Source organism: Anomaloglossus baeobatrachus, chromosome 4 (genome assembly GCF_048569485.1).
Source record: "Anomaloglossus baeobatrachus isolate aAnoBae1 chromosome 4, aAnoBae1.hap1, whole genome shotgun sequence".
NCBI classification, from domain to species: Eukaryota; Metazoa; Chordata; class Amphibia; order Anura; family Aromobatidae; genus Anomaloglossus; species Anomaloglossus baeobatrachus.
In genome coordinates this window covers 83,731,255-83,753,904 of record NC_134356.1, presented here as the reverse complement: position 1 = coordinate 83,753,904, position 22,650 = coordinate 83,731,255, and the positions used below count along the sequence as shown (strand labels likewise).

At 43.8% G+C, this 22,650-nt stretch overlaps 1 protein-coding gene across 2 annotated transcripts in view; it reads right to left on the bottom strand.

Moving 5' to 3' along the window:
• Positions 1 to 22,650, bottom strand: part of GABRA1 (gamma-aminobutyric acid type A receptor subunit alpha1) — a 271,201-nt gene that overhangs the window by 23,262 nt on the left and 225,289 nt on the right. For both annotated transcript variants that reach the window (XM_075344445.1, XM_075344447.1), the window contains exon 8: positions 17,941 to 18,093. In XM_075344445.1, coding sequence (XP_075200560.1) covers positions 17,941 to 18,093 — 153 coding nt within the window. The remainder of the gene's footprint in view (positions 1 to 17,940; positions 18,094 to 22,650) is intronic.

Genomic DNA, 22,650 nt, shown 5'->3' with positions numbered 1-22,650 from the left:
TTACATCTCGTGGCTCTCCTGAGGCAAGGACTGAGGCAGTCTCCCATTCCTTGCCTGCCACGAGCACTCCTGCTCAGCAGCGCCGAAGGTCTGCCAGACTGCGCAGTGTGCAGGAGATACCGTCTCAGAGAGGCAGCAGAAGGGTGACACCTAGTGGTTCTCCTGTTACAAGGAGTGAAGCGGTCTCCCATTCCTGGCCTGCCGCAGACTCTCCTGCTCAGCGGCCCCGAAGGTCTGCGAGGCTGCGCAATGTGCAGAGGTTTACTGCTCAGGGAAGCAGTGAGATTCCCGTTATCTCTCCACATTGTGAGACCGAGGATCCCGCCTCTATTTCCCAGAGGCAGGAGGGTGAGCATGTGCAATGCGTGGTGGGTCCTGATTCGCTCACTGACGTCACACGGCTTGATGACAAGGCTGGTGACGTGGTGAATCCTGACTGGCCAGGCTGGAACGTCGTGGACCCTGATTGGGTCAAGTCCGTCATCTCCGCCTCGCGCCCACCCTCGGGTGGAGCTGCACCTCCTTAAAAGCTCCCCCTGCCATCATGGCGGCGCGCGACCGTCCTTCTATGTTTGGATGTCTGGCAGCGTGCTGCCACGCCACTGCTCAGGCATTACTGTCTCTTGTGGGCTTGGCCCTTGCTGCTCCGGCAGTACCTCGTTTGCAGGCCGTGTTCCTGCCTTGCTGCTCCGGCAGTACCCCCGTCAACAGGCCGTGTTCCTGTCCCAGGTGAGCTCCTCAAGTCTCCATTGGACTCACCTGGTTATTGAAAGCACACGTGCGTGGGCACCTCTGTGCTACCCTCGTGCCATATTCTCGTGACTTCCACTGGCACACGTGCGTGGGCACCTCTGTGCTTCCCCGTGCAACAGGTACACCGAGCCGTGAGATCTGTGCCATACAACCCTCACGGGTTAGGGCAGATCGGTGTACATAGATCGTCTGTGACATTCCAGACGATCGCTAGCAGCAACCCGCTCACTCTTCACCCACCATAGCGGCGGTCCCTTACACCGCACAGTGGACCTTGACCGGCGGAAGCAGTCCATTTCCCATCTTGGCACGCTTCCCCGGGTCCCCCTCGTAACACCTCTGCCTGCAGGAGCCGGGAAGACGGCTCGGTGGAACCATGGTGGACTGGGATAGGGTAGTAGCCCACCGGTACCGACCCGGGGAACCGACTGGAAACCGGAGCACAAAGGGGGGTACTTAGACCCTGAAGCTAGGTCCAGAAGCTACTGGGGGCTAGCTAATTAACTGATTGCGGCCAGGACTATAGGCCCTTTCCCACACAAAAAGTCCCGACTGAAGACAACAGCCCAACAACCACAGCCACGGCAGAGAGATCCCACAGGCCAGCGTCTGCGGGCAAAGGGCTCTTTCGACATCCACAAGCCGGGGAGTGGACTCCTGACAATGCAGGCGCAGGTAGTCCATCATCACAAAACAGGTACAGGAGAAAGGCAGAGACCACCAACTGGGTGGAGGACCAGACTGCAGCCGGCTGCGGGCACGACCACCATCATCTTGGTTTATCAGAGACTTGTGTGTGTTACTAATCGTGAGTACATCAGTGCCCTCCGGCCGCCCATCAACCTGCACCGCCCAACTACTCCCCCAACGGGTCCCGGGGCCACTATCCCTACCCATGGAAAGGTTAACAACTTGCTGCGCAACATCTCCCCCGGATGCCCCATAACTGCAGCAGTGGTGTCCACCTTCACCAAAACCTGTGTGTGGCGTCACGAACTTAACACGGCTCCGGCCATACACCTACGTCCCCTAAACCGCCAGCCCCTTTCAGATCGGAGTGACCACAGGACCCCCGGGTCCAGAGACATTCGAGCCACCCACCAGCGAGCCCGGATCCGAGCGGCTCGTCTGCCGCCGAGCACGGGGCGGTACACTAGCAATACATATGGCAGAGGATTATTTTCGGCCATATGCATCAATAAAGTTAGAGAGTTGGGGATTGTTATAACCAGCTAATGATGAAAAACAACCAACTATACTGATGTGATGACAAAAAGTAAAACTAGCCAGTACTCTAAAGGAGCAAACAGTGTACAAGGGACATTTGCACCTTTAGATTAGCTTGATGATAACTCTCTGAGGTGGGGCTATTTAGGAACAGAAAGGAAAGGGGGAAAGAACTCTGTAGCACTGAGGAAAAAGAAGGGAATTGTTGTTTCAGTAGTGTAAGAATATGACTGCCCATTCTGATGCGCTAAGCCAGATGCACCAAGGAGCCGATAGATATGAGAAAAGAGACCGAGGAACAAGAAATAAACTTTATATTGAGACTAGTCCATATATTTACATTACGTATGCATGTACTGTGCTTTGTGAAACACAATTAGATTCTGAAAATAATGTTCTATACCCCCCAGATCTGTTATATAAATTGCATAATGTGAAGTAAACAGCCATTACTCATGTAGGTGACACCTCTCCTAAACTCAGTTTGAAACCATTGCTGACCACAGTGCTCAAAACTGAAAATGAATAATAAAAAAGTTAAGTTTTAAAATACATTTTCTCTTTACTTTAAAAGATGTTGGAAACTCATGCTGTGCATACATTACACACACTGTGCATACACTTAACTAATCTTTCTATAATGTACTGTGCTCGCAGTCTGAGCTTCCAAAGCTATGTACCTTTATTCTTTAAATTAATTGTTAAAATAACTTGTCAGGTGCTTTTCGCTCTCAAGCAGCCACTGTTATCTACAGTTCTTGTAATTTCTAAAGGTGTATAAAATTTAAAGCCTAATATACTATATGCACATTACTTTTTACAATCAATGAGGTGCAGATGAGTAAGAGACAAGCCAAATTTACCAGATCCTAGTCACCGCCATTCTGCCTTGATTAATATTCCAGAGGGTATGTCATTCCTTAGAGATGTCATTGAAGCCACATTTTTAGGAACTTCAAGGGTTAAACCAATCTCTGAGATTCTACCCCAATATGTAGTAGGTGTTGTCACGCTCCCCGGGTCCCGGCGCCGTCTGTCTCTCACCGCTCCGGTTCCCGGTCCTTGTGCTCGCGGCTGCCCCCCTCACTCTCCCTCCTCTGCGTCTTCCGTGCGTCCTGCCCGCCGGTCCCGGCGTCTCCCTGCGACCCAGGACACTCTGTCTAGTCCCCCTGCATCTCCTGCACCGCTTACTGCTCTGGTCTCTGGCACACGAGCCTCACACATGCGCATTAGGGCGCGCGCGTTCACCCACCTCTTCTTAAAGGGCCAGCGTCCCGGAAACAGGATATGTTCAATTACAGGTACAGGGTATATTAAGACTTCCTTTCCATGGGGGCGGGGCCTGATCAACGTGTTCCCATAGCTAGGTGTTCAGGTCCCTTTGTGCCTTGCCTCTGTTTAACCCTGTCTCTTACGCTGAACCCGTCCTGCCATCTTAACTTGGTCCTGACTGCTGATTCCCCAGGAAGTCTCCCGGTGACCGTCTGCTGAGGATCCCGTCATCTACCGTCAGCCTGTACCCATCACCGATCCCCGACTTCACCTGGTAACACCAGCCTTCACGTCTCGCTGGACCCGGACCCCGTCTGCGGTTCCTACCCGGCATCTGAATCCAGTTCCAGTCATCCGTCTGGCTTCCGGTGTTCGTTGGACCCAGAGACATTAGTATTCCGGCTACCATGCATCTAGGCCCTCTAGTGGGGTGATCGGACAGTCCCTGTATAGGGGTTAGCTCCGGGTTGCCTCACTGGAGGAGTCCGGTGCACGGCCCTGTGAATCCACCTCCAAGATGTTACAGGTGTAGTAATAATAATAATAATAATAATAGTAATAATATTACAAATACCTCAAAATAGAAATGTAGTATAGTTCTCCTGATTAGCTATGTCACTTACCTCATGTGCAGGGCATTAGGTATCCATGGTGACAAGCGCCAGTGGGGATCACGCCATTCCCTGCCATCATCAGCTGCACAGTGACCCGTTCACGTAGCGCTGATGGGTTGTCATGACAGCCGGGGTTCAGCTGATGACCCCTTTCATTGTGATGATGAAGTTCCTGTGAATGGCATCTGAGCATCGGGATTCACAGGAGATCAGCATTTCTGCTGTTGAGAGGGATGCTGAAGCTGAAGCATTGCTCTGGATAGCAGTAATGATCAGACAGTGCAGACTTCAAGTCCCCTAAGGGGACTAGTAAAATCAATAAAAAGTAAAAAAAAAAATGCAATAAATAAAGAAAACACAAAAGTTCAAATCACCCCCTTTTGCCCCACTTAAAATAAAACAATAGTAAAAATACACATATCTGGTATTGCCAGAAATGCCAGATCAATCAAAATAGAAAATAAAATTAATCCGATCAGCAAACTGCATAACAGAAAAAAATAAAAACACAAAATTTGTTTTTTTTGGGGGTCCCCGCAACAGTTCAATATAATGCAATAGCAGGCAATCAAAACATTGCATCCATTCAATAGAATTAAAAACCTCAGCAAAGGACACAAACAAATAAGCCCTCAATTATCCCAAGATACCGAAAAAAGGGGAAAGCTATGGGTCTTGAAAAATGGTGACAAAACCGCAATTCTTTTTTTTTGAGAAATTTCAGATTTTTTTTCATCACTTAACATCTTACCTCCGGGCGATTTTCCGTTTTTTTTATTTTTTTGTTGCTCCCCTTCTTCCGAGAGCCGCAACTATTTTATTTTTGTGTCAATCTTGCCATATAAAGCCAGCTTTACACCTTACAATTAGGTGTGCGATCTCGTATGCGATGTGACACGCCCAGGTCGCATATGCGATTGAATGAGATTGCACATAGGTCGCTCATTTGCTGTCACACGTGCGTTAGTAGCCTATGTTAAATTGATCAATTTTGTGTGCGATCCTTTAGATCATGTGTTCCGTGACGTATGCATCGGGCACCCTTTTTTTTTTTTTTATTTATTGACTTGCCAAGCGTGTGTAATGTGTAGGGATGCGTTTTTACTATGTCATCTGCCATTCAGCTCTGCTACATAGCCGCTGACAGCAGCCACAGATAGCCATGTAGCAGAGCTGAATGGCAGATGACAGCAGACACAGACAGAGCCGCACTGTCAGAATGAACTCGGGTGAACTTCACCCGACTTCATTGTCATGCTGCGGCTCTGTCTGTGTCGCGTCCTGATTAGCGGTCACCAGTGAAGGAGTCACCGGTGACCGCTAAACTCCTGAGTAAGTGAATTGAGCAGCCCTCTCTCATACTCACCGATCCCCGATCCCCGGCGCTGCACGGCATTCACACTGCTCCGGCGGCTTTTACTGTTTTGAAAAAGCCGGCCGCCCATTAAACAATCTCGTATTCCCTGCTTTCCCCGCCCACCGGCGCCTATGATTGGTTACAGTGAGACACGCCCCCACGCTGAGTGACAGGTGTCACACTGCACCCAATCACAGCAGCCGGTGGGCGTGTCTATACTGTGCAGTGAAATAAATAATTAAATAATTAAAAAAAAACGGCGTGCGGTCCCCCCCAATTTTAATACCAGCCAGATAAAGCCATACGGCTGAAGGCTGGTATTCTCAGGATGGGGAGCTCCACGTTATGGGGAGCCCCCCAGCCTAACAATATCAGCCAGCAGCCGCCCAGAATTGCCGCATACATTATATGCGACAGTTCTGGGGCTGTACCCGGCTCTTCCCGATTTGCCCTGGTGCGTTGGCAAATCGGGGTAATAAGGAGTTATTGGCAGCTCATAGCTGCCAATAAGTCCTAGATTAATCATGTAAGGCGTCTATGAGACACCTTCCATGATTAATCTGTAAATTACAGTAAATAAACACACATACCCGAAAAATCCTTTATTAGAAATAAAACACACAAACATATACCCTGGTTAACCACTTTAATCAGCCCCAAAAAGCCCTCCTTGTCCAGCGTAATCCAGGATGATGCAGCGTCGCTTCCAGCTCTGCTGCATGGAGGTGACCGGAGCTGCAGCAGACACAGCCGCTCCGGTCACCTCCACACAGCAAATGAAGACAGCCGCGCGATCAGCTGCTGCCACTGAGGTTACCCGCGGCCACCGCTGCATCCACCGCTGGATCCAGTGACAGCGGGTAACCTCAGTGACAGCTCAGCTGATCGCGTGGCTGTCTTCATTTGCTGTGTGGAGGTGACCGGAGCGGCTGTGTCTGCTGCAGCTCCGGTCACCTCCATGCAGCAGCGCTGGAAGCGACGCTGCATCATCCTGGATTACGCCGGACAAGGAGGGCTTTTTGGGGCTGATTAAAGTGGTTAACCAGGGTATATGTTTGTGTGTTTTATTTCTAATAAAGGATTTTTCGGGTGTGTGTTTATTTACTGTAATTTACAGATTAATCATGGAAGGTATCTCGGGGAGACGCCTGACATGATTAATCTAGGACTTATTGGCAGCTATGGGCTGCCAATAACTCCTTATTACCCCGATTTGCCAACGCACCAGGGCAAATCGGGAAGAGCCGGGTACAGTCCCAGAACTGTCGCATATAATGTATGCGGCAATTCTGGGCGGCTGCTGACTGATATTGTTAGGCTGGGGGGCTCCCCATAACGTGGAGCTCCCCATCCTGAGAATACCAGCCTTCAGACGTATGGCTTTATCTGGCTGGTATTAAAATTGGGGGGGACCGCACGCCATTTTTTTTAATTATTTAATTATTTATTTCACTGCACAATATAGACACGCCCACCGGCTGCTGTGATTGGGTGCAGTGTGACACCTGTCACTCAGCGTGGGGGCGTGTCTCACTGTAACCAATCATAGGCGCCGGTGGGCGGGGAAAGCAGGGAATACGAGATTGTTTAATGGGCGGCCGGCTTTTTCAAAACAGTAAAAGCCGCCGGAGCAGTGTGAATGCCGTGCAGTGCCGGGCCGGAGATCGGGGATCGGTGAGTATGAGAGAGGGGGTAAGAGGGATAGACTGACATGGACAGAGAGAGAGGGACAGAGATAGTGACCGACTGACAGAGATTAGTGAATGACAGACATCGTGAGGCGCTTCAGAACGCAGCTTTTCAGCTGCGCTCTGAAGCAGACCTTTTTTAAGCTGCGGTGCAGAGCGCACACCTGCGCACATAGCCTCAGACATCAAAATCGTATGAGGGATGTCACACGTTTCAATTGACTAAGTTCATGCAACAAAACGTCCAATGTATGAGGAATAAACGACGTGTATGCGATCACCGTATTTTTGTTCAATCTTGATTGCACGTAGGTTTCACACGCAAATACGTCACGAACGATGCCGGATGTGCGTCACTTACAACTTGACCCCGACGACGGATTGAAAGATCTATTGAAGCATGTAAACCAGGCTTAAGGGTTTGTTTTTTGTCGTACGAGTTGTACTTTGAAATCAAGCCATAAGCTTTACTATATAGTGTACTGGAAAACAGCAAAACATTTTCAAGTGTTGAAAAACTGCAAAAAAAGTGCGATCACACCATAGTTTTTGGGATATTTTATTTTCAGTGTTCACTACTTGTTAAAACTGATGTATTGGTGTGATGCCTCAGTTCGGTACGGGTTTGTGAACACCAAACATGAATAGCTTTTCTTTTATCTAAGGAGTTAACTAAATTCACAACTTGTCAAAGTGGCGCACTTTTTGCGCCATTTTCCAAAACCCATAGCATTTTCATTTTTCAGGATCTATTGCTCAGTGCTGGCTTATTGTTTGCATCTCGAGCTGATGTTTTTAATGGTACCATTTTTGCACAGATGCTACATTTTGATCGACTGTAGTTGCATTTTGCACAAAATTTGCAGAAACAAAAAAAACGTAATTTTGGCATTTAGCATTTTTGTGCCGCTACGTCGTTTACCGATCAAAATAATTGATTTTATATTTTGATAGATCAGGCATTACTGAACGTGGCGATTACAAATATGTGTATATTTTTTTAATTTTTTTAACTTTTTTATCTTTTTATATTTTACTAGGTCCCCTAGGGGACTATAAGGATCAGCAGTCTGATTGTTTGTTTCTTTCTGTAGATCAGAGCAGCATTGCTTTGATCTGCACAAAAGTATCTCTCCTCTCACAAACGGCAGTCTGCCGGCTGTGAGAAAATGACTCATGATAGCTACAGGAGTCATCACATCATCCTGTGCTACCATGGTAACCATCAAAATCACATGATCACGTCACGTGACTTCTGATGGTGCCAGGTAAGTGAATGCTTATCGCAACGTGCTGTTACATCTTGATGTCAGATTTTGACAGCGAGATGTAAGGGGTTAACAGGTGCGAGTGGAACGTGCATCCACTCGTACCTGGCAGGCACACATTTCAGCTGTTCAAATCAGCTGACATGTGCGCTGATCACTGCAGGCTGCCCACAGCAGCCCACGGGGATTACAGTGACACGATCCATGATGTACATCATGTGTCATAAAGAGGTTGAATAATAAAAAAAACTAAGCATGTTTAGTATCTACCAACTCATACTGACCTGGGAAATCATACTGCCAGGTCAGTTTTACTATATAGTTAACATGGGAATAAAAGAACAAAAAACAGTTCTGGAATTGCACTTTTTCTCCTGTTCGGCAACAGGTGTGGAGCCTGTATAAGGACTGGCTAGTACTAGAGGGTAAAGCTGCAAGTGAGAGCAGGAGATGTCACATCTCTCCCCTTAAGCCAGCTTTACACGTTGCAATTTCGCATACAATATCTTATGCGATTTGCAACGCCCCCATCATATGTGCGGCACGTTCAATTTGTTGAACGTGCCAAACAATCGATTAACCCCCGTCACACGTACTTACCCGTCCATACGACCTCGCTGTGGGCGGCGAAGTTCACTTCCTGGAGTGGGAGGGACGTTCGGCGTCACAGTGACGTCACACGGCAAACGGCCAATAGAAGCGGAGGGGTGGAGCTGAGTGGGACGTAAATATCCCGCCCACCTCCTTCCTTCCGCATTGCTGGCCGGGAGCCGCAGAACGCAGGTAAGATCTGTTCATCGTTCCCGGGGTGTCACACACTGCGATGTGTGCTACCACGGGTACGATGAAAAATCTGACGTTCAATTCTAGAAAAATGAACGATGTGCGTGCGATGAACGTTTTACCGTTCAATCGCAATCGCACGTACCTGTCACACACTGCAATGTACCTTACGATGCCGGATGTGCGTCATTTACGATGTGACCCCGCCAACACATTGTAAGATACATTGCAGCGTGTAAAGCGGGCTTTACTAGCGCTTTTTTGTACTTTTTTGTCTATTTCATACAAAGGATTTTTTCAGTGTGTGTGTTTATCTACTTTCACATTCAGACTAGTAATGGGGAAGGTCTCATAGATGCCTCTAATTGCTAATCTAGGGCTTAGTGGCAGCTGTGGGCTGACATTACCCCTTATTACCCCAATTTCAACAGTACCACGGCATTCGGGAAGAGACAGGTAAAGTGTTGGGATTGACACATCTAATCAATTCTGGGCTGCTGCAGTCTGCTATATTTAGGCAGGGGGGCCCAATAAGCATGGGTCAATCCAACCTGAGAATACCAGCCCCCACCTAGCGGGCTTTATCTTGGTTGGGTATGAAAATGGGGGAAGGAAAACACACCCTGTTTTAAATTATTTATTTGAATAATTTAATTGTAAAAAAAAAAGCGCCACATAATGGGGGGGACCCTGGCCCATTTTTTTTATTCTTATTTAATTTTACACCACGCCATAGACGCACATTGCATCTGTGATTGGAAGCAGTCAGACACGCTGCCACTCAGAGTGGGGGCGCTGTCTGGGTGCAACCAATCACAGACTCCGGTGGGCAAGGATAGCAGTGAATATGTATGAGGCGAATAAGTGGCCGTGGAAGCAGAATGAGCAGTTACAGCCGCGCCAGAGACTGGGAAGTATGAAGTGCTTGCTCCTACCTCTTTTTAGTATCATTTTTAGGCACGAGGTTTTGGTCTTCATAGACTTATTTGGGGAGCAGCATCCGGCCAGATACTCAGGATCAATCCTGAGCTGGAATCAGGTTTTTTCTTAAAACCCGGTTAGACCCGTCGACCCTGGGTATCTGCATTTCCACCCATTACTACAGCTTATTTGATTGGTATCAGTTTATTCTAATAAACCATAATGCAGCCATTACTCTCAATTTGAAGAGTTAGTATTAATCAGCTTAAGAGTAATTAACATTTTTGTGCATTCTGTGTTTGATGCTTTTTAACTATTGATTAAAATCAGGAAAAACAGCAATGAATACAAAACATTTCCTTTTATCCGTCCAGAGAAATATTCATCCCAGCAATACTCATGCTCTCTGAAAGACAATTCACGGCATTTTCGCCTGTCTCTGCAGCACTGGAGAACTTATCCTTCCTCCTCCCTATGCAGCAGCTTTTCTCTGCCCATCACAAGCCGTTACTCTGCTGACTTCTCGGCCCCTGCTATATAAACTGAATGAGTAATCAGACAGTGCTGGTGCTTGTCCTGTGACTTCAGGCAAAATGCTCAGATGTTGTTAGATGTGGGGGATGTGCAAAAAGGTTTTCTCCCTTCTGCATCAGAATTCCAGTAAAATCCCAAAGTCCCAGCTATGTGAGTGATAGCAATATTTAGCAGGGCTGGGACTGTAAAGAAGTTTTGTAAAAGGGCAAAAGGCCCCATCAGCTTAACCAGGACTTTATGCAACTTAATAGAGTTATCTAAGACTTTACTTTTTCCCTATGGGACCAAGAACTTACAGGCAGGTAGTTCTGCCCGGTTCCTACTGTTGTGTCTGGTACCAATTTCTGCCAGCTCAGAGCAGGGGCATATGTAGCGCCCCTGAAGCCATCAGAGAGCTACAAGGTACTGCATCCCCACCAGGATGCAGGGCCCACCCCCTAGGGACTCAGAAGACCAGTGCCAGTAACAACCAAACACTCCAGATAATTCCTGTTTTTCCCAAATTCCCCCATAGACTGGTACCAGGCTAGGATTGGACCAATGGATGGCCGCCTAGAGGTGGAGCCAATCCAGTCCACTAGACGACCAGGTGGGAGGGACAGACAGTGGACAGTCAGACAGTGGAGAGTGAGGAGGAGTCGAAAGGTAACAGTGAAAGTGAGCAGACGGACCGACAGGAGTGAACAGTGACCTGAGGGCCCAGGCGGTTAGTTAACGGTGGAGTACTCCTGGAACTATGCACCAACGGGGTACAGAATCCTAGGTCAGGCAAACGCTCCACGCAGACCGGATAAAATCTGCACCGTGAGGGGACCATCAAGGACCTCACTGACCTTGAAGTTCGGGGCACAGTAGCAATGGGAGAACCGGGGACAGGACCAGAGACTCCAACCCCACAGGGTTTAGGCTACCGTCATACGGACTGCTGTAAGAGACAACCAGGAGGGGACCCCCTGCCGCTCCAAGCCACGGGGACCCACCAATTAAAGACAGGTTCAGAGGAAAGAAGCCACTAGGTCACTAAACCGGCACTGGGACTACGGGGACTTGCAGTTGAGACCAGCCGGTCTCAGGAGAACCAGTTACGAGCTTGCAGTGAGTAAAAAAAACAGTTACACTGAAATTCCTTCTTTGGCCTACCTTCTTTCAACACCCATCTACATCACCTATCCTCTGGGGCCTGGCCCTGCTTGTGGAGGGCCTAACATCGAAGCTGCCACTAACACCAGCCCCATTAGTGAAAACTGTGTAAACTGTGCAAACTGCATAAACTGCACAAACTGTGCAAACTGTACAAACTGCATAAACTGTGCAAATTGTACAAACTGCGCAAACTGCATAAACTGTACAAGCTGTACCAACTGTACAAACTGTACAAACTGCGCAAACTGCATAAACGGTACAAGCTGTACAAACTGTGCAAACTGCGCAAACTGTGCAAACTGTGCAAACTGCGCAAACTGCATAAACTATACAAGCTGTGCAAACTGTACAAACAGTGAAAACTGTACAAACAGTGAAAACTGTGCAAACTGTACAAACTGTGCAAACTGTACAAACTGTGCAAACTGTGAAAACTGTGCAAACTGTGCAAACTGTACAAACTGTGCAAACTGTGCAAACTGCATAAACTGCACAAGCTGTGCAAACTGTACAAACTGCGCAAACTGCATAAACTGTACAAACTGCAAACTGTACAAACTGCATAAACTGTGCAAACTGTGCAAACTATGCAAACTGCGCAAACTGCATAAACTGTACAAGCTGTGCAAACTGTACAAACTGTGCAAACTCTGCAAACTGTGCAAACTGTACAAACTGCATAAACTGTGCAAACTGTACAAACTGTGCAAACTGCGCAAACTATGCAAACTGTACAAACTGTGCAAACTGTGCAAACTATGCAAACTGCATAAACTGTACAAGCTGTGCAAACTGTACAAACTGTGCAAACTGTACAAACTGTGCAAACTGCATAAACTGTACAAGCTGTGCAAACTGTACAAACTGTGCAAACCATACAAAGTGTGCAAACTGCAAACTGCACAAACTGTACAAGCTGTGCAAGCTGCGCAAACCGCTCAAACTGTGCAAACTGCATAAACTGTACAAGCTGTGCAAAGTGCTCAAACAGCACAAACTACAAACTGTACAAGCTGTGAATGTTGCGCAACTGCTCAAACTGTGCAAATTGCATAAACTGTACAAACTGTACAAACTGCTCAAACTGCATAAACTGTATAAGCTGTGCAAACTGTGCAGACGGAGCAAGCTGTTCAAATTACACAAGCTATAAATTGAGTTATTTATTCTCCTCTTCCAAATATCTGGACACTTTTTTTGTATATTGTCCAATGCCCACCTCCTCTAAAGCTCGATGGAAAAGCATTCATGTGCAATGTACACATTTCCCTCTCTCCACACTTTTGAATAGCTGGCTTGGAGCCTTGATCTATTTAAAAGTAAAGAGGTGGCATGTTGATACATTAAAATGAATTCTGAACATAATCTTAATGCTACTATACTAGTACCAACGCCAGGCCCAACTCACAGTCACCAGAGGCCACGTTCCCCACAAATATCAAGGCTGAGCAAGCAGTAGCAATGGAACCATCAATGGCTGCCTTTTGAGTCAGATGTAAAGCTCCACTCTGGCTATAAAGCTATGTCAGTGAGGGGGGTATTTTGTGCTTATGCAAATTCAGCCAGAGAGTAGAGCCAGAGGCAGAGCAGGAGAACTCCACGGAAGTACATATCATCAAAGGTGCAAACACCAAGCAGCTGACGGAAAGCAACGAGGCTGGCCCCCAACTCGCGGGCCCCATAGCAGTCACATGGCTTGCTACCATTGGCAGTACACTACTGGCTCAGAGAGAACATGGACAGCCCCTGCCAGCACTTTTGCTTCGTCATTTGACCTCACAGGAAAAAAGCAACATCAGTGCCCAATGTCATGCTTGAGTGACAGTTGGCACCCTGCAGTTAGGAAAGCTGTCAATCACATTGACATTGCAAGAGATGCCCTATAAACAGGGAAGAGTCGAAGTTAGGAAGCTGGTCTGTCGTTAGCAACTACCTGCCTGTACGTACTTTTCCCCATAGGGAAAAATAAGCAAAGTCCTGGATAATAGGAGGGTTTAGCCGATTCCGTTAATTGACATTCGTCACTTTGAAATTATCAATTAATGTATGTGTTTTTTTAAATTACTTAATGTTTTAATGAACACATATTGTATAAATGCTGCATTAGATGTTAACCTCCGCAGTCCAACAGAAAGTGTACTTTTTTGGTTGCTTCTGAACATGTTCTGCACATCACATATCTCACGGTTACCTTGACAACTGTAGATATTAATATATTACATCTACTGCGGTGTTTTCACTACGTCGCTCGTTATGAAAATTGCAGGAATATACTGATGACCACAAGTATCACTTAACAAGCAATGTGTTTTGGCATTTAATAGGATTTTTGTAAACCTGTTATTTTATTCCCTAGAGAAACATCAAAAGCACAAATAACTGAATTATAATGAATGTATGTTCTACGGAACAGCAAAACTGCTTGTACAGCTTTTCTTCCCTATCTTCATCAATGCAAACAAATACTAATGAATAAGAACAAGCACGATCGCATTAACTAATTACTGGTTAATGACTTTATCCTTTTTGGCAAATATTTGCACTATTTTAATTATTATCTTTTGAGTTTTATGCACAATATACAGTGAATTCATGTTAATGTAAGGTTTATAAAGTGAGTCAAGTATGCAAACACTTGCAGCTTTCAGCTTTCAGCAGAATCATAAGCATTCAATCATTGTGGGAGAATCAACTCTTCTACTTGAAACATACAACAGCCATTATCTTCATCAACGCAACATGAAGAATAACAGAAAAGGGAACTGAGAAAAGCAAAACTAAGAGGTCACACAATATAGCCTGGAGCAACTCACTGAATTATATAATTAACATAGGCCCTCAAAGATAAAAGCTATGGCTTACTCCAACAAACACTCTAATAAATGATTAGCCTTTTTATTAGTATTAGTGATGGGCGAATAGTAATTATTCGTGTTTGAAAAATAGTTAGTTACCGAACACCGAGTACTATTTTGGTATTCATCACGACAAGAAAAATGATCGTGTTCTCCATTGACTTACATTAGGTTCATTATTCGTGATGAGTACCGAAATAGTATTGTGGGATTCATTATGAATAATCCGAACCCAAATAGTTACTGTTCGCCCATTACTAATTAGAATATATTACATAGAACAAATCAGATGTATGGCTATAAAGGGTTACATAACTAGGTTGTGTCCATCCTCCTTTATAGCTGGATCATTTCTGCCCAGACATGTAGGTCTTTAACCCAGATAGCAGCATTTCTGTTCTGATCCAGGACCGGTATTCTCTGCTCCAGAGTTTCCCAGACCCGGCCTGGTCATGTCAGGGGTTAACTCCCACCAGCCTCGTTCTACTTACAGGAGACAGTATATCTGGTCTCTGCACTTGCATTCCTGTGCTGGTTATAGTTTTGCTCTGCAGCCTGTGACTGGCTCTGGTGAGATTGCCTGTTTAATCTGACTTTGTTACCATGCCCTGACCTGTACCCTCTCCCATTCGTCTGTCTGTCCCAGTCCCTGACTTCCCGCTCTTGTCTGTTCGTAGATGTCAGGAAAGTCGGGTGTCATGCCGTGCTTATCACCAATGATAAGCGCGGCATGACACCAGACTTTCCTGACAACTACTAATTCCTATTTCTTCAGGGCTGCAGCTGTTTCGACCTGTGATTATGCTATTATAGTAGTTTTGACTGGCACAACCCCTATAGGTGATTTTTCCATTAACCTTCTTTATTGTTGTATACCATTTAAGGCCCTATTGCGTTTTCTTGTCTACAGTCTCTTTTTTCCCACTCCTGTCTGTTGTTTGAGTTTACTTCTGCATACCTGATCTCCCGGCTTCTGACTCGGTTCTGTTTTCTGACTTGATTTTGATCCTCCCTTTGCAGTGACTTGATGTCCCAGCTAGACCCTGACTGTTTGACTACTCTATTGCCCCCTGGTGGTTCGCCAGTTAATTGCCTGCTGAGGTTACTCTGCTGTACTTCAGCTGCCTTTCTGTTACAGTGTTACTTTGTCTCTCCTTCACTACTCTGCTGCCACCTAGTGGGGAATATGCTGTACTACATCTTACTAATCCCTTGTACAGCATGACAATTTCAAGTTATGGTCCCGATATATAAGATCACCTTGTCGTTGTTACTGGGCTCACATGCATTGGCCAATACAACTCTAAGTATCTCTTTTTTCAAATATTCTTATAGCACTAATGCAATACCAGAGTTCCCTTATTCATTGTAAGCATTCTAGAGTGCAGCTGTATGTATTTTTATAGTTATATTGTGTTTTAAGCTAGCACCTGTTCACACCTATTGGATATACTGGTCAGTCTTCTTTGATATACACTATATGAAGGGTTACTCAAATCCAAGTTCTGTTGCCTGAGTGGACTCAAAGGCCTTTCTACCACATAAAAAGATACCGGTATTAGAAAAGGCCCCTTATACAGATTTTGCATTGAGCGCAGAATCTATGAATAATACTTCTAGATATACATTACTGGGCAAATGTTTTTGTAAAAATGCTGCAAACTAGGCATGTTTTAAAAAATAGAATAAGATATAAAATATCTTATCAGACAAATTTGCTATTTTCTCTAAGAGGATTGATCAATCATTATCAAACGTCTTAATTCTGAGCCAAAAATCTGTATTCTTATGTCTACTATTGATTTATGAAATAAAATTAAAATGATGGTTACACTTTAACCATCATGCAATGCAAACTGGGAAGCATCTGATTGGCTCTAAATTTATTCTTTAGCAGGACAATGACCCCAAATATACAACTATTGTCATTAATAACTATATTCAGTGTAAAGAAGAACAAAGAATCCTGAAAGTGATAATATGCTCCTCACAGAGCCCTGATCTCAATATTTTTAGTCTTTGTGGGATTGCATGAATACACAAAAGGATATTCACAAGAAGATCAGTCTATAATGCTCCAAAATGTTTGGAATAACTTTCAAAAGTCTGGGACAATATCATTAGACCCTCCCAGAGCTCAGGCCCAGATGCGTAGCCTATTCTGACAAGGAGAGCAAAGTTTTAGAAGATGATGAAGGACTACTTAGCAATCCGTGCATGTGTCCTCAGTCAATCCTCCGTGCTGCACAATTATTGAATATCCAAGCTGGACATGTAACATGAACCGTTCCCTATGCCTTGGAGGTGCTGGCTAGACCTGACGGTAGCGTTTTGTCACAGTGAATTTCTAGTGCTGCCGGATGAATAGCTGATAGGCACAACCTCGGGATCTCTTTTTATGTTTGGTTTGTAGAACATATTATCTCATCCACTGAATCCTAGATCTTTATGAGGAACAACTTTGATTATTTTTTTCATTGTTAGGATCCTTTTTTGCTAAAGATATTTATGACATTGTGGATGTCTGACCAATGGCTTTCATACACATTATTGGTCACCAAACCCACTGATCTGATAGATCTGATTGACCATGTAATGAGTATGGATGCCTTCAAAACATGGTTCCATAGCTATTTCTTTAAGAAAGAAGGCTGAGGGATGCCGTATTTTCATGCCCCATCCTTTTACTCTTATATGTAATAAGACGGCAATCAGAAGTTTCTGGCAGGAGCTTATTCTACTCTTCTCCTTAAAAACACACTTATGTCCCACTGAAACAACTGCAGGTATGTAATGGGAAGTTGAGATGATTAGCTGTGGGCTAGACGAGCATTTGGTAGACAATTATCTAACGTGTATTGACACATCAATGGGGCGCCTGTACTGAACAGAACCACTAGTGTTCTCTCAGTAAGCTGTTCCTGTATTTTCCATATGGAATGACCACAATGACAGTCTTCCAACAAAGACTGTGGAAACAAGGTATGTGAAGGCCTCATGCTATGTTAAGGCCCAGTCACACACAACGACTTACCAGCGATCCTGAAAATGATACGACCTGATAAGGATCACTGGTAAGTCGCTGGGAGGTCGCTGATGAGATGTCATACAGTCAGACCTTACCAACGATGCAGTAACAATCAGCGACCTGTATAATAATTTCGGCGGGCGTTGGGACAGTGTTAGGAGTTCGTTGGTAGGTGTCAAACACAGCGATGCGTCCTGCCCAGCAGGACATCACCTTTGAAGAAAATGGTCTGGACCATTCAGCAACGACTATCTCACAACAGGGGCCTGATCGCTGGTAGGTGTCACACATAACGAGATTGCTGGCGAGATCGTTGCTGCATCACAGAAATGGTGACTCAGCAACAATCTCGTTAGCGATCTCGTTGTGTGTGATGGGATCTTTAGGTTGGAAAACACAGATTAGTCAATTGTAAAATTTCCACTGGGTGGCTAAAATCAGGCACAAAATTCCCCAAATTCCCCAATAAGTTTTTAAACATGAAAGAAAACACTTACCAAATACAGTTCTTGCAGGAACAGACTCTCTGTTGAGCCAAAATGAGACCTGAGACAGTATAACTGTCATAATGCAGGGCAAGTAGGTTTGAATGACAAAGTAGCCGATTTTTCTTTTTAAGTGGAAAAGTGTCGTCATAACAACATATTCACCTAGAACAAAAAATACATTTATTATACATTTTTATACTTTCAAATAAAAAAAATTCTATACGCATAGTGCACTTCTATTTTTTCTATTAATGTACATATTGTCATATGGCAAAGCAAAGGACATCACAATGAAATGTAATGAAGTAGGAGAATTTGGACAATGGACATCAAAGCATATTTGTAGTTTCAGGTCACTTTTCAAAATTAGCAGCGACCAAGAGTCTAGTGATAAGTGACAACATCTTTCAAAATAATGAAACCAAAACAGGTGATATCCATTGTGAATAAGTAAATATAAGTAAATACAAGGGAATCACAAAGAAAAAAGGACCAAAGGGATAAATTATAAATTGTAAAATACAGCAATAATTTATTTATACACAAAGTGAACAGTGGTGGCAAAATAGAAAGCAAACACTTTCCTGCCCAGAAAACATGTAGCACCTAGAATATCCTGAAGGTGGCAATCAAGTCTGCTGCATAAGTACCAAACGTAAGTGTCAGTGACGGCTGAAGGAGAGGGGGGAGATGTGAAATACACACAGCAACCGCTTGAGTAACACCAAAGTGTATTCTCCAAGACCAGACAACCTTACCTATAGTGGACAATACCTTGAGACATTGTAAGGCAGCAGAAAAAGATCAAGTACCCAGGTGCAAGGTGGAAAACCCCAACGCACGTTTCAACGAAAGATGGCTTCGTCAAACTAAGTTGCCATATGTAAGTATGTTAGGAATACTACTATTGTGGCCGTTTATGACTTGTAGCCTACATTTTTCAGCAATCTTCAGTTCTGTGATCTAGTGGGTCTAGGCTGGTTGGTAAGATGTCATCCATACACAGTAAATAGGGAGAGATGGATTCATAAGGAGAAGAAATGATGCATCAGTAAGAAGGTAAGACTGCTATTTGAAGGATCATCTCCCCATCTTTCATGGAGTTGAGTGCTCCTTCTCCTCCTCCAGTCTACAGAGAGAGTAATAGGAGGTGTAACATGAAACATTACTTTGACTAAGGCTATGTTCACACAGTGTATCTTTGCTAACCACAAAGATCTTTGGCCCCAAAAAACTCACCCACGGCAAAAATGCATGAAAAAACTTTTTTTGCCATGTTTTTACAGCATTTTGCCCAATGCGCCTTTTAAGTCAAATCTATTGACTGGAAGGGCTCAAATACGCTGGAAAAACACAAAAATAATTGACATGCTGCAGCTTCAAAGACGTAGCCAAGATGCAGACAAAAAAAAGATGGCCAGTGTGGACAGCAAAATAGAAATCTCATAGACTTTCCTGGAGGAAGGAAATGCATGCATTTTGGTGTATCTTTGTGACCTCAAAAACGCACCAAAAAAGCAATAAAAGATGCAGTGTGTGAACATAGCCTAAGGTGGAATTAAGACATTGGTCAGAATGGTTAGTGCGTTCCAGAGGTAGGAGGGAGGGGAAGAAGTGGCTCAAGAAAGCGTAATTTTGTGATAAAATGTATTAAATAGTTTCTTATGTAGTTTTATGCAAAATTTGTTGAAACAACCATAGCCATTTAAATGAGTAGTCCATTTGTACTAATCTAAACTACAGTTGAAACCAGACGTTTATATTCAGTTTCTATAAAAGACACACATGCATGTTTTTCTCACTATCTGGCATGAAATCTGAAGAAACCTTTCCTGTTTTAGGTCAAATAGGAAACAAAATTATTTATATTTGCCAAAAGCCAGAATAATGTGAAAAAGAGCAAGATAATGTTTTAAAGCATTTGGATTACTTCCTAGAAAGTGAAAAGTTTACATACACTAAGAGTACTTTGCCTTTAAACAATATGGGACAGCCCATATGATGATGTAATGTCTTTGTAAGCTTCTGATAGGTTTATTGGCAACATCTGAGTTAATTAGAGACACACCTGTGGATGTATTTTAATGCACACATTAAACACACTACTACTTTCTGTACATCTGCAACATAAAAATGATGCAATCTCAAAATATAAATAGCTGATCCACTTCCAGGTTTTTCTTAAACCCTTAACATCCGCTGATAAGCATATAAATGGCAATGTTTAAGGGACATTACTTTCTCATCGTTGTTTTAAAAAGGCAATCAGGAAAAAGGAAATAGCACTATAGTCCGCAGCCAAAAATACTGCAGATGACAGATGACAGACCAATTTTTGAACTTGATCGGTGCCAAATAACCGTTTTAATTTTTCACCGTCAATTGTGACAGTGATATCTAAGTGGTTAAAAGAAGGTTAAAAGACCCCATTGGGCAGGATCAGGCCCCCACGATTGTAATTGCGGTTGCCGATCATTGCCATGATACCCTTAGGTCATCTGATAACCCCAGGGCACTGTGACCTGTAAGATCTTGCTGTAAGCAAAGTTTTAAAGGCTGTGTCAATGATTCACTGACAGTTCTGATATGCTGCTGTACATGAGTACAGTAGTGCATGAAATCAGTGCTCAAACTAAAAAATATTCATGTTCCACAGTGGGAGTAAGTGAAAAAAAAAAAGTAAGAAAATATGTAAAAAAGTAACAAAAAATCTACACACAAAAAGCACACAAAAATCTGGTTTACCACTAAAAACTAAGCATTTGTGTTAAAACAAAAAAAATATACATAATTGTCATTGGAGAGTCCAGAACGAGTCAGCGTATTAACCCCTTCACCCTCCTGTGATTTTAGATTTTTTATTTTTGTTTTTTTTCTCCCCCTCTTCCAATCTTTTATATTTTTCAGTCAATAATTCCATATGAGGACTTTTTGCTAGATGAGTTGTACTAGTGAATAAAACTTAGTTTTCCCAAATAGTGTACTGAAAAACAAGAATAAAATTCCAAGTGCGGTGAAATTGCAAAAAAAGTGCAATTGCACAATTGTTTTCGGGGTCTTTTATTCACCCTTTTCACTGTCTAGTAAAATTAACAAGTCAGTATGATGCCTTCAGTTGCTATGAGCTCGTAGACACCAAATGTATACTTTTATCTAAGTGGGTTAAAAAATATTTAGAAGTTTTTCCAAAAAAAAATAGCGCTTTTGTTGACATTTTCTGAGACCTGTATCGTTCTCATTTTTCAGGATCTGAGGCTCAGTGATGGCTTATTTTTTGCGTCTTGAGCTGATGTTTTTAATTTTACCATTTTTGTGCAGATGTTATGTTTTGATCGCTTGTTATTGCATTTTAAAAAAATGTTGCGGCGACCAAAAAATGTCATTTCGGCGTTTGGAATTTGTTTCTCACCACACTGTGTACCAATTATATTAATTGATTTTATATTTTGATAAATTGGGCATTTACGAACGCGGCAAGACCAAATATTGTTTTATTTTCAATAGGGTGAAAAGGGGGATGATTTGAACTTGTTGATTTTTTTAAATTTTTTCATATTTTTTAAAACTTTTCTTTCTACTTTTTTTATTGATTTTACTAGTCATCTAGCTGACTTTATCAATGCATAGTCCGATCGCTTGTTCATTTCTGCTGAACAGAGCAGCTTTGCTCTGATCAGCAGAAATGCAGCATTCCTGTAAGTGCCAGCGCTCTATTGGCTCTCACAGGATATACATCATACTAGCATCAGAGGGTCATCAGCTGACCCGATGCTATCATGGCAACCCACTGGCGCCCTGTGATTGCGTCACAGAGCTGCCGTTGATGGCAGGGAACAGTGCAATGCCACCATGGCTATTTATATTGCACTTATATTGTCAGATTTTGACAACGCAATCTAAGTAGTAAGTAGGCATGGGTGGATCTCTGATCTACCCGTGCCTGTTAGCTACACATGTCTGCTGATCAGATCAGCAGACACATGTGGGGATTACCACGGGTTCACTGCTGAAGTCCGCGGTCATTAACACAAAGTACAAAAAGAATCTCAGAATCACTGGGATGCAATGAAGTTTTCCAGAGTTATTACCACGTGAAGTGACACTGGTCAGATTTCCAAAATGTGGCCTTGTCATTAAGGTCAAAATTGACTCCATCACTAAGGGGTTAATGCGGAAGACAGATTCCTATGTTGGCAATGAGGTAGGCTGACTAACTGGGTTATTTCAATAGCCAAAGTTCAGCTCTGTCTATGTTTCTCTATGGTAACAGGCAACAAAGAAACCTTTGTTGTGTTACCTTGCAGTCTTAAATTTTCATTCTTTTTTACAATTTCCCCCCTCAATTGTGCTAATGTACGTTTGGTAGAATAGCCTTGAGTAGAGGACAGACAGAAAAAACATGTAACAGCATGATCAGACAACACAGACTTTATTGCCTGCTATACAAAGATTAGAGATGATTGAATCTTTGCCAGATTAGCTGAATTCTTCCCAAAAAATTGAATATGTGGCAATTTTTTTCCCAATTCGGTAAAGTGTGACGCCCTGGACTATTCAGGTCGTCACAGGGTTCTGCATGCTCTTATTCTACAGTGCAGGATTCAACCCCCCATGGTTCTGGGACCCTAACCTGCAGTACTGCCTCCACCATCATTCACAAATCATAGATACACCTTGCACCACACCGGTAAGGCACACCAGTGGGCTGCTTAAGCAGGA